Raw genomic sequence first — 13,877 nt, 5'->3', positions numbered from 1 at the left:
ACACAGCCTCTACCACTTCTGAAACCACATTGTTCTTCCCCATCGTGATGCTTTGTACAACTCCCTCTTCCAGTTGCTACTTTCCCATTGCTCAAAAAATGTATACATATGCTTCTGTTGTTTGAAGACTTTTTTTTTTTTTTTTTTTTATACTTTGTCGCTGTCTCCCGCGTTTGCGAGGTAGCGCAAGGAAACAGACGAAAGAAATGGCCCAACCCCCCCCATACACATGTGCATAACACACGTCCACACACGCAAATATACATACCTACACAGCTTTCCATGGTTTACCCAGACGCTTCACATGCCTTGATTCAATCCACTGACAGCACGTCAACCCTGTATACCACATCGCTCCAATTCACTCTATTCCTTGCCCTCCTTTCACCCTCCTGCATGTTCAGGCCGCGATCACACAAAATCCTTTTCACTCCATCTTTCCACCTACAATTTGGTCTCCCTCTTCTCCTTGCTCCCTCCACCTCCGACACATATATCCTCTTGGTCAATCTTTCCTCACTCATCCTCTCCATGTGCCCAAACCACTTCAAGACACCCTCTTCTGCTCTCTCAACCACGCTCTTTTTATTTCCACACATCTCTCTTACCCTTACGTTACTCACTCGATCAAACCACCTCACACCACACATTGTCCTCAAACATCTCATTTCCAGCACATCCATCCTCCTGCGCACAACTCTATCCATAGCCCACGCCTCGCAACCATACAACATTGTTGGAACCACTATTCCTTCAAACATACCCATTTTTGCTTTCCGAGATAATGTTCTCGACTTCCACACATTCTTCAAGGCCCCCAGAATTTTCGCCCCCTCCCCCACCCTATGATCCACTTCCGCTTCCATGGTTCCATCCGCTGCCAGATCCACTCCCAGATATCTAAAACACTTCACTTCCTCCAGTTTTTCTCCATTCAAACTCACCTCCCAATTGACTTGACCCTCAACCCTACTGTACCTAATAACCTTGCTCTTATTCACATTTACTCTTAACTTTCTTGTTCCACACACTTTACCAAACTCAGTCACCAGCTTCTGCAGTTTCTCACATGAATCAGCCACCAGCGCTGTATCATCAGCGAACAACAACTGACTCACTTCCCAAGCTCTCTCATCCCCAACAGACTTCATACTTGCCCCTCTTTCCAAAACTCTTGCATTTACCTCCGTAACAACCCCATCCATAAACAAATTAAACAACCATGGAGACATCACACACCCCTGCCACAAACCTACATTCACTGAGAACCAATCACTTTCCTCTCTTCCTACACGTACACATGCCTTACATCCTCGATAAAAACTTTTCACTGCTTCTAACAACTTGCCTCCCACACCATATATTCTTAATACCTTCCACAGAGCATCTCTATCAACTCTATCATATGCCTTCTCCAGATCCATAAATGCTACATACAAATCCATTTGCTTTTCTAAGTATTTCTCACATACATTCTTCAAAGCAAACACCTGATCCACACATCCTCTACCACTTCTGAAACCACACTGCTCTTCCCCAATCTGATGCTCTGTACATGCCTTCACCCTCTCAATCAATACCCTCCCATATGATTTACCAGGAATACTCAACACTCTTATACCTCTGTAATTTGAGCACTCACTCTTATCCCCTTTGCCTTTGTACAATGGCACTATGCACGCATTCTGCCAATCCTCAGGCACCTCACCATGAGTCATACATACATTAAATAACCTTACCAACCAGTCAACAATACAGTCACCCCCTTTTTTAATAAATTCCACTGCAATACCATCCAAACCTGCTGCCTTGCCGGCTTTCATCTTCTGCAAAGCTTTCACTACCTCTTCTCTGTTTACCAAATCATTTTCCCTAACCCTCTCACTTTGCACACCACCTCGACCAAAACACCCTATATCTGCCACTCTATCATCAAACACATTCAACAAACCTTCAAAATACTCACTCCATCTCCTTCTCACATCACCACTACTTGTTATCACCTCCCCATTTGCGCCCTTCACTGCAGTTCCCATTTGCTCCCTTGTCTTACGCACTTTATTTACCTCCTTCCAGAACATCTTTTTATTCTCCCTAAAATTTAATGATACTCTCTCACCCCAACTCTCATTTGCCCTTTTTTTCACCTGGGGATAGGGGATGAAGAATACTTCCCACGTATTCCCTGCGTGTCGTAGAAGGCGATTAAAAGGGGAGGGAGCGGGAGGCTGGAAATCCTCCCCTCTCATTTTTTTTTTCTTTTTTTCCCAAAAAGAAGGAACAGAGGGGGGCCAGGTGAGGATATTCCACAAAGGCCCAGTCCTCTGTTCTTAACGCTACCTCGCTAATGCGGGAAATGGCGGATAGTTTAAAAGAAAGAAAAAGAAATATATATATATACTTTTAATAGGTGATTGGCATCCCTTTCTTTTTTGTACATTGTTGAATGCATGAAGGCACCAATTTTGCCAAGTTTAAGAGAAGGTGTGGGTCCAAATTGTACCACACTTCACAAAGGCCCCCTCAAGCTTAGTGACAATGCTAGTATCCTTCCCTGAAAGTCGGCACTCAATGATGCTCCACAAGTTCTCTATCAGATTAATATCTGGGCTGTTTCCAGGCCAGTCCTTGATGAAGTGGATTCCCCAATCAGTAAGCCAGTGCTTCACAGATTTTGCTATATGGCAAGGAGTGCCATCCTGCCTGAACATGTCTGCATGGCACTTCTGATTACAGTCTGGTAAATAACCCATTAGTAGCTTGAGGTAGTTGTGCTAATTCATGGTTTGATGTCTTCTCAATATTACAAGGTCATCAATTCCATAATAAGAAAAACAAACCCAGACCATGAGAGAATCAGGGTGTTTAACAGTACTGAAGGTGTATTTGGGATCGAGAAGGTCGCTCCCAGCACACCGACAAACATGCTAACTCTGTTCCCAGTCACAGAAAACGTGGCTTCATTGCTCTATAGCATAGGCTTCTACTTGGTTTATCCTACTGAAGGTATGTCTTGGCAAACGCGACTCTAGGCTGCCCATGCATAAGAGTGAGGAGGGGTTTCTCTCGGGCTCGATGGCAGTTGAAGTGTAGGTTGTCATGGATGCACCAATGAACGGTCCTTAGTAGCGCTTCACCAAGCAGTCTTAGGTTTTTATTTTGATTCCTATGCTGCAAAAGTGGATTAGCTTCTATCTGACATTTCAGGATGGTTAGTGCATGTGGTGAAGTCTTCCGAACCTTCCTGGGTCTTCCCATGTGCGCTGGTGTTGCCTTACCTCCACTATTGCAAAATCTTAATGACCATACCAGCACTGATTGAACACTAGCACTGACGGTCTAAGGTATTTCCCTTACTGGCATCTGTGCTTTGTACAGACAAATATTTGAAGCTATTTTCTCTTTTGTCAAGTCTTTTCACTTCTCCATTGGGGCTGGAGAGCATGAAAACCTTCGGCAGATGGGTATGGGTATCAGAAGGGGACAAACCCGGGTAAGCTATCAACATTTATCATCTTTCTACTGATGATAAAAGACAGCCCATGGTTGTTTCCTTGGGTTTGCTTGTAGCTCCACCCTCTTGCTGGCTGATGCTAGATGACAGAAACTTCAGCACTCTGGCTGCAAGGGATAGTGAACTGGAGTCAGTCAAAGGATTATGTGTTGGCTCGGCCCTTTCACGCATAATGCAATGTTAAGGTGTGTATGCCACACCCTGTATAATACTTCAGAGGTGTTGAGGGCTGTGACAAAAGTTTTACCAGAATCCTTGAGAGAGGAGGACAAGAGGCAGGTCACGTGGGAGAGGTCAACAGTAGACCTAATACAGCAAAATTCATACTAGTGATTTGAAAGAAGAGAGTGGGATTATAAGTGTTGGAGAAAGTGAGATTTTAGGAGAGGCTGAAAAGGCTTTGTGGATGGCAGAAGTGAAAGTAATGGGGCAATAGTTGGAGGGGTTAGAACAGTTACTTTCCTGAAGGATGGGCTGCACCAAGGCTTGCCTCTAAGCAGAAATAAAAGTCTAGATCTTTAGACACTAGATGCAAAATAGGCAAGCAAAAACTGGAGCTAGATTAGAAGCACGTTCCCTTAGAACTCACGAAGGTATGCCATCAAGACCATTGCTTTGTCTGCCTGGAGACAGGAAAATGCTTAGAAGGGCCTGTGTGAGGAAAATATAGGAGATGGCATAATTTCAGTGGGAGATAGGGGCAGGGGATATGGTTTGAATCATACAAAGGTGAGTTAGAAGAAAATCATGTACCAAAAAGAGCAGCTTTATCAGTTGGAGAGTTAGAAGTAGGTTAATCAAGTTGGAAGAGAGGAGGAAAGACTGAATTACAGAAGTTGTTAGGGATATTTTTGGTTAAGGGTGAAAAAGATTTGACAGTAGAAGAAAGAGTTGTTTCAGCACACTCTCTGTTTGTGAAAATGTGCTTGACTTTATGAAGAACAGCTCTGCAATGAATCTGAGCATGTATGAAAGCAGAGTTATTTTTTTGGAGGTGACGGGAAGAGTTTCATGGTCTGGTGCGCACTATCCCTGGTGCAACAAGCGCCATGCCAGGAGTGAATAAACCACAGTTAAGGGGGAAAAGATTTAGTGTATGAGATTAAGACTTCATCCCAGCCAAGATAAATTCTATTATGCTTTCAAAACAATGTGAGGCATCTCAACCAAAAATGCAGTACCTTTCTTAGGAAAAGTCAAGAAGCTTTGCAAGAACAACCTTTGTGCCCTCCCAAATAGCCACAGTTGTTGTTTCGAGGAGGATAGAGGATGGGCTTTATGCGATGATATACTGGTTGATCTTTTTGTCAATGAGGCACCAGTCCAAGCTAGATCAATGCCCCATCCTTAGACTAATATGCCACGACAAAATCAATAGAAAGAGTTAGCTTCGGCCAAAAAAAACTGCATGATGGGATTTTATTTATAGAAGCATATGATGAGAACAGGTCACATCTCTTGAGTCCTCACTTATGTACATGGAGATAAAATGGTGTTCCTAAAGTACCATGTCCTACCAGTGACATGCTAGGGTATGTGAGGAAGGGGTTAATCATGATATTGTTGTTGCTTCCAATTGGGTCCCATCAATATCTTGTATGTTATGTCATATGGATACATGTTGGTGGAACTCCACCCATAGGACTAAAAGCTTAGTGTTACACCATAGTTGATATATCCTCTAGATTTTTTCTCTTGGGCAGTTACATGGGATTTATGATGTTTTACACTAGTTAAGTTTATGATCAGCAGGTAATCACTTGCCTCTCCTTGTAGCAAGTTTCTGATCAGCAGGTAATCACATGCTTCTCCTTGTAGCAAGGTTGAAAAAAGTTGCCTTCCTATTTATATGTTGGCATTATCACTCTTTTTCAGGACTTGTGATACATGCAGTATTTAGATTTATATTAAGATCTAGTTCTTGTTGGGTCATTTTATTTGTATTTGTTGAAGAAGGGAGATCTGCTTGTACATGTTTCTGAAGAGTGATGCAGGGGTCCTTCCAACCCAGTCTTAATCACTGCCCTGCCAGACACATTTGTGAGTAATTTTATTCCCCAGACATACATGGTTTAATCTTTCCCATCTATGCTCTGGAAAACCATCCATTGCTCCTATGTTTTAAACACCATTTTAGTATATCATTAGAATCCTCATGTCCACTGTACAACGTTCACAGTGAAAAAACTGGACACTTAATGCTCAGTTACCCCACACCTTTCCTGCATAGACACACATAACGTTACCACACTTTATGACCTATGGATTCCTCCAGTGGCTGTAGCCAACTTCTTGAGCACTGCAGATGCCCCATTAAAGATATAAGGTAAGTATTTTTTGTTCTTTGATACTTTATATTCTTTTTGCACTTTGCTGTTTCTTGTGTTAGCAAGGTAGTGCCAACAATAGACTAAGAAAGGCAACCCTCTCACATCCATCCTCTACCTCTCCACAACCAGGGCCCACAGGCCTTTTCATTGTTTACCATAGCTACTTCACTTGCCTTGGTTCAGTCCATTGATAGTATGTTAACACCCTGTATACCACATAATTCCAGTTTACTCTATCCTGTGCACACTGTTTACCTTTCTGCATGTTCAGGTCCCCAGTCTCTAAATCTTTTTCACTTCGTCCATCTTTCTAGAAATTGGTCTCACTCTTCTCTTTGTTCCCTCCACTTCTGGCACATATGTTCCCTTTGTCAGTGTCTCCTCACTCATTCTCTTCATATTTCTTGACTATTTCAGCACATCTTTTTCTGCTCTTTCAACCACACTCTTTTTATTACCATACCTCTCTCTTACCCTTTGTGCTTACCCAATCAAACCACCACATAACACATACTGGCTTCAAACATCTCATTTCCAATACATCCACCCTTCTTCACACATCCTCATCTATAGCCGATGCCTTACATTCATATTACATTGTTGGAACTACTATACCTTCATACATACCCATTTTTGCCCTCCCAGATAACGACCTCTCATTCCGCACATTCTTCAGTGATCCCAGAACCTTCGTTCCCTCACCCAACCTATGTCTCACTTCCGTTTCTTTCTCTCCATTAGTCCACTCCCAGATAATGTCAAACACTTCACCTCCAATTTCTTTCCATTCAGACTCGCACCTTATCTAACCTGTCCTACTTTGCTGAACCTAATAATTTTGGTTTTATTCACATTTACTCTCAATTTCCTCCTTTCACACTCTCTTTTAAACTCAGTCACCAACATCAGCAATTTCTCACTGTTGTGCCATCTGCAAACAAGAATGACTCATTCCCAGGCACCTCCCCCTATACATACCCTATAAACTGTGAACTTGCTCCTTTGTCCAAAACTCTTGCAATTGCATCCCTTACCACTCCAGCCATAAACAAATTCAACTGCCTTGGTGACATCACACACCCATGCCACACACCAACCTTCACTTGGAGCCATTCACTCTCCTCCCTTCCTTTTCTTACTCACACCTTGCACTCACAAGAAAAACTTTTCTACTTCTTGCAGCTATCCTTCCCCACCCAACCCTGTCATGTGCTTTCTCCAACTCCATTAGTGGCACATACAAATCCTTCTGTTTCTTCAAGTATTTCTCACACATTCATTAAAGCAAACACTTTATCCACACAGCCTCTACCACTTCTGAAACCACATTGTTCTTCCCCATCGTGATGCTTTGTACAACTCCCTCTTCCAGTTGCTACTTTCCCATTGCTCAAAAAATGTATACATATGCTTCTGTTGTTTGAAGACTTTTTTTTTTTTTTTTTTTTTTTTATACTTTGTCGCTGTCTCCCGCGTTTGCGAGGTAGCGCAAGGAAACAGACGAAAGAAATGGCCCAACCCCCCCCATACACATGTGCATACACACGTCCACACACGCAAATATACATACCTACACAGCTTTCCATGGTTTACCCCAGACGCTTCACATGCCTTGATTCAATCCACTGACAGCACGTCAACCCCTGTATACCACATCGCTCCAATTCACTCTATTCCTTGCCCTCCTTTCACCCTCCTGCATGTTCAGGCCGCGATCACACAAAATCCTTTTCACTCCATCTTTCCACCTACAATTTGGTCTCCCACTTCTCCTCGTTCCCTCCACCTCCGACACATATATCCTCTTGGTCAATCTTTCCTCACTCATTCTCTCCATGTGCCCAAACCATTTCAAAACACCCTCTTCTGCTCTCTCCACCACGCTCTTTTTATTTCCACACATCTCTCTTACCCTTACGTTACTTACTCGATCAAACCACCTCACACCACACATTGTCCTCAAACATCTCATTTCCAGCACATCCATCCTCCTACGCACAACTCTATCCATAGCCCACGCCTCGCAACCATACAACATTGTTGGAACTACTATTCCTTCAAACATACCCATTTTTGCTTTCCGGGATAATGTTCTCGACTTCCACACATTTTTCAAGGCTCCCAAAATTTTCGCCCCCTCCCCCACCCTATGATCCACTTCCGCTTCCATGGTTCCATCCGCTGACAGATCCACTCCCAGATATCTAAAACACTTCACTTCCTCCAGCCTCTCACCATTCAAACTCACCTCCCAATTGACTTGACCCTCAACCCTACTGTACCTAATAACCTTGCTCTTATTGACATTTACTCTTAACTTTCTTCTTCCACACACTTTACCAAACTCCGTCACCAGCTTCTGCAGTTTCTCACATGAATCCGCCACCAGCGCTGTATCATCAGCGAACAACAACTGACTCACTTCCCAAGCTCTCTCATCCCCAACAGACTTCATACTTGCCCCTCTTTCCAAAACTCTTGCATTTACCTCCCTAACAACCCCATCCATAAACAAATTAAACAACCATGGAGACATCACACACCCCTGCCGCAAACCTACATTCACTGAGAACCAATCACTTTCCTCTCTTCCTACACGTACACATGCCTTACATCCTCGATAAAAACTTTTCACTGCTTCTAACAACTTGCCTCCCACACCATATATTCTTAATACCTTCCACAGAGCATCTCTATCAACTCTATCATATGCCTTCTCCAGATCCATAAATGCTACATACAAATCCATTTGCTTTTCTAAGTATTTCTCACATACATTCTTCAAAGCAAACACCTGATCCACACATCCTCTCCCACTTCTGAAACCACACTGCTCTTCCCCAATCTGATGCTCTGTACATGCCTTCACCCTCTCAATCAATACCCTCCCATATAATTTACCAGGAATACTCAACAAACTTATACCTCTGTAATTTGAGCATTCACTCTTATCCCCTTTGCCTTTGTACAATGGCACTATGCAAGCATTCCGCCAATCCTCAGGCACCTCACCATGAGTCATACATACATTAAATAACCTTACCAACCAGTCAACAATACAGTCACCCCCTTTTTTAATAAATTCCACTGCAATACCATCCAAACCTGCTGCCTTGCCGGCTTTCATCTTCCGCAAAGCTTTTACTACCTCTTCTCTGTTTGAAGACTTACCTATACATACATTCTGCCAAACTTCACACACCTCACCTTGATTCATACATAGTTGAAAATACTAACTAACCAACCAACAACAGTGTCACCTCCCTTCTTAATGAATTCACCTGCAATACCATCCACTCCAGCTGCCTTGCAACATTTCATTGAATGTAAGGTTTTCACCACATCTTCACCTAGCCACTCTCCTTGACTCTCCCACGTCACTTACCACCTCGACCGGAATTCCCTACATCTTCCACCCTATCCATGAATATATTCAACAGTCTTTCAAAATACTCTCCATCGCCACCCAACTTCACTACCTTATCTCCACTTACCCCCTACACCAATGTTCCATTTGTTCTTGTTTTTCTGAACATTATTAACCTCTTTTCAGAACATTGCTTACACTACCCTCATTTGCCCTCTTTTTTCAACCTGTGTACTTTCCTCTTTACCTCCTGCTGCTTTCTTGTACATCTCTCAGTTATATCCACTCCCTCTCTTTAAGTATTACCGATATGCCTCTCTTTTGTCTTTCACTAGCAATTTTACTTCATCCCACCACACAGTACCCTTTCTAATCTGCCCACCTCCCATCATACATATATATGTAATTCAGTAATGCACATAGCAGCACCACTTCCCTTAATACCTCCCAGCCTTCACCCACTCAACAAGCTTCATTTACTTTCACCATTTGCCTTTCAGCACTCAGTCTCTTCTGATATTTCTTCACACAGGTGTTCTCCAAGCTCACTTACTCTCACTACTCTCTTCTCACCCATAATGTTTCCTTTTTTCCAAAAACCTCTACAAGTCTTCACCCTACCCTCCCTGCAGTAATGATCAGACATCCAGTCAGCTTGTACAAAGGAGAAGAATAGTTTGAAAATGTCTAAAAAGTAAAGGGGTAGTACCACTGCTGAAGCAGGAGCTGTGTATGTGACAGGGTGTAAGGAAATGAGCTCTAGACTGATGTTGGTAAAAATGAAAATGTATTGTGAGAGAGGTGATTATCAGTGCTTATGCACCTGGCAATGAGAAGAAAGATCATGAAACAAGTATTCTGGGAGCAAATAAGTGAGTGTGTCATAAGTTTGGATGCAAGAGACCAGGTAGTACATATAGGTAATTTAAATATGAAGGTAAGTGATGCGGCAGTTGAGGGTATAATTGGGGGTGCATGGGGTATTCAGGATCATGAATGGGAATGATGACCAGCTTGCAGAGTTGCATACTGAAAAAAGAACTGGTGACTAGGAATACCTAGTTTAAAAAGAGGGACACACAAGAACATGTTCATGAGTTAAAAAGATGGTCTGCGAGCATTATTGGATCACATACTAATTAATAGGTGTGCTAAAGAGAGACTTTTGGATGTGAATGTGCTGAGAGCAAGGTAGCACTAGGAAACAGATGAAGAAAGGCCACATCTGCCTACACCCATACATAAGAGGATGTTTGTAATGCATGGAAACCCTCCACATCCAGGCCCCACAGACTTTTTCCATAGTTACCTCAGACATTTCACTTGCCTTGGTTCAGTCCATTGATGGTACCTTGACCCCGGTGTACCACATTGTTCCAGTTCACTGTATTTCATCTTACATGTTCAGACCCCAGTCACTCAAAATCTTTTTCTCTCCATCCTTCCATCTCTAGTTTGGTCTCCCACTTCTTGTTCTCTCCACTTCTGACACATATATCCTCTTTGTCAACTTTTCCTCACTCATTCTCTCCATATGTCTAAACCATTTCAAGACACCCTCTTCTACTCTCTCAACTACAAACTTTTTTATTTTCCCACATCCCTCTTACCCTTTCATTGTCCACTCAATCAAACTACCTCACACCTAGATATTGCCCTGAAACATTTCATTTCCAGCATCCATCCTTCCTCTGCACAACCTTATCTATAGCCCGTACCTTGCAACATATGTTATTATTGGAACTACTGTTTCTTCAAAAATACCCATCTTTGTTCTCCAAGATAATGTTCTCTTCACACATTCTTCATTTGAAAGCTTAGGTTTTAGCTAGTGCTGAATTGCATATAATTACATAAGATTGAATGGATGGCCCAGACATGTGTTGCATATCACAGTCTTTGCTATAAAAAGCTGGATTTTGATTAAGCTTTAATAATTCCCTTTTCAGGTTTGAAGGTCAAGATCAATCATCCACTGGTATTTGCATCCATGCAAATATTGCAGCCTGTATTTTTTGATGACTAGCTTGTTTAGGACTTATGTAATGCAACTTTGTGAGGTTACTTTCCATGAGTAATATCTATTGGTGTAGGTAGTTATGTTACATCAGCATAGAAAGTTATTGGATGTGTAGTTGCTCAGTGGCTCTTGTATTTTGGTATTCATCTTTCACAAGTAATCCTGTATATTCACTTTCATAATGACTCATCCTCTTTCATACCAGACCTCTTTCCTCTTACCAGATGACAGATTAGAACTTTTATTACCCATCTCTCACAAATGCTAAATTTTTTTTTCCATTTCTTATGCTACCTGTATTTATCCTCTCACAGATCTCTACTCTCTGGATCTGTGAAACTTGTCCTGTGTCTCCCAAATTCTTGCTACTGAGTTTTGGACCTTATGTACCTAATCAGGGAAGACAGTTGAAAGAGAGGAAGGATGCAATTCCAGCTGATCATTTACTCAATTTTTATGATATTCAAAGGTTTTAATTATTTAATGGAAGGGAAAGTGATGTGGAGGAGAGAGCTTGGGATGTGTGTCAGTTGTTGTTCGCTAATGATACAGCGCTGGTGGCTGATTCGTGTGAGAAACTGCAGAAGCTGGTGACTGAGTTTAGTAAAGTGTGCGAAAGAAGAAAGCTGAGAGTAAATGTGAATAAGAGCAAGGTTATTAGGTACAGTAGGGTTGAGGGACAAGTCAGTTGGGAGGTAAGTTTGAATGGAGCAAAACTGGAGGAAGTGAAGTGTTTTAGATATCTAGGAATGGATTTGGCAGCGGAAGGAACCATGGAAGCGGAAGTGAATCATAGGGTGGGGGAGGGGGCAAAAGTTCTGGGAGCGTTGAAAAATGTGTAGAAGTCGAGAACATTATCTTGGAAAGCAAAAATGGGTATGTTTGAAGGAATAGTAGTTTCAACAATGTTATATGGTTGCGAGGCGTGGGCTATGGATAGAGTTGTGTGAAGGAGGGTGGATGTGTTGGAAATGAGATGTTTGAGGACAATATGGTGTGAGATGGTTTGACCGGGTAAGTGATAATAGGGTAAGAGAGATGTGTGGTAATAAAAAGAGTGTGGTTGAGAGAACAGAAGAAGGTGTTTTGAAATGGTTTGGTCACATGGAGAGAATGAGTGAGGAAAAATTGACCAAGAGGATAAATGTGTCAGAGGTGGAGGGAATGAGGAGAAGTGGGAGACCAAATTGGAGGTGGAAAGATGGAGTGAAAAAGATTTTGAGTGATCAGGGCCTGAACATGCAGGAGGGTGAAAGGAGGGCAAGGAATAGAGTGAATTGGAATGGTGTGGTATACCGGGATCGACGTGCTGTCAATGAATTGAATCAGGGCATATGAAGCGTCTGGGGTAAACCATGGAAAGTTGTGTGGGGCCTGGATGTGGAAAGGGAGCTGAGGTTTCAGTGCATTATTACATGACAGCTAGAGACTGAGTGTGAACAAATGTGGCCTTTGTTGTCTTTTCCTAGCGCTACCTTGCGCACATGAGGGAGGAGGGGGTATTATTTCATGTGTGGCTGGGTGGCGATGGGAATGAATAAAGGCAGACAGTGTGAATTATGTACATGTGTATATATGTATATGTCTGTGTGTGTATATATATGTATACGTTGAGATGTATAGGTATGTATATTTGCGTGTGGACGTGTATGTATATACATGTGTATGTGGGTGGGTTGGGCCATTTCTTTCGTCTGTTTCCTTGCGCTACCTCGCTAACGCGGGAGACAGCGACAAAGCAAAATAAATGAAATAAAACTTTTTTTTTTTTTTTTTTTTTTATACTTTGTCGCTGTGGAAATAAAACTATTATCATTATTATTATTATACTTGATCGCCATTTCCCGCATTAGCAAAGTAGTGCCAGGAAACAGATGAAGAATGGTCTTTCCGCTCTTATACACAAGTGTATACATAAATGCCTGTACACGCACATATACATATACATATCCACATTATTTTATTTCTGTTATTATACTTAACCGCTGTCTCCCACATTACCGAGGTAGGGCAAGGAAACAGACAAAAGAATGGCCCGACCCACCCACATACACATGTATATACATAAACGCACACACACACACACATATACATGCATATATATTTCAACATATACATACACCATAGACATATACTTATATACACATGTACATATTCATATTTGCTGCCTTCATGCGTTCCCGTCGCCACCCCGCACACATGAAATAGCATCCCCCCCACACACTCTCTAGCTGTCATATGTAATGCACTTTCCATGGTTTACCCCAGACGCTTCACATGCCCTGCTTCAGTCCACTGACAGCACGTCCACCCCGGTATACCACACTGTATTCCTTGCATACTTTTCACCTTACATATCATCATGTACACATATACACACATACCCAGACGTATACATATATACACATGTACATATTCAAAAGGTGATCAGTAATTCTGCATAATACAAACTGGGCCAATTATGATGGTTGAAGTTGTTAATATTGTAGTTTGTTTTCAATTGTTGAAATGGATTGGTTAACCATTGTTACTTTTTACTTTTCAGATTGATAATTCTCCAGGTTCCACCAGTAGTTATGCATCAAGTGGAAATAATAATATTCAGCAACAGGTAAGATGCCACATTTTTCCTTAATAATCTTTTCA

At 42.0% G+C, this 13,877-nt stretch overlaps 1 protein-coding gene across 7 annotated transcripts in view; it reads left to right on the top strand.

Moving 5' to 3' along the window:
- The window catches only part of LOC139746857 (uncharacterized), a 456,577-nt gene that overhangs the window by 409,275 nt on the left and 33,425 nt on the right, over positions 1-13,877 (top strand). For all 7 annotated transcript variants that reach the window (XM_071658479.1, XM_071658480.1, XM_071658476.1 and 4 more), the window contains one exon: positions 13,777-13,842. In XM_071658479.1, coding sequence (XP_071514580.1) covers positions 13,777-13,842 — 66 coding nt within the window. The remainder of the gene's footprint in view (positions 1-13,776; positions 13,843-13,877) is intronic.

The sequence above is a fragment of the Panulirus ornatus genome, chromosome 66 (assembly GCF_036320965.1).
Source record: "Panulirus ornatus isolate Po-2019 chromosome 66, ASM3632096v1, whole genome shotgun sequence".
Classification (NCBI taxonomy): Eukaryota; Metazoa; Arthropoda; class Malacostraca; order Decapoda; family Palinuridae; genus Panulirus; species Panulirus ornatus.
This window is presented reverse-complemented; position numbering and strand designations above follow the sequence as displayed.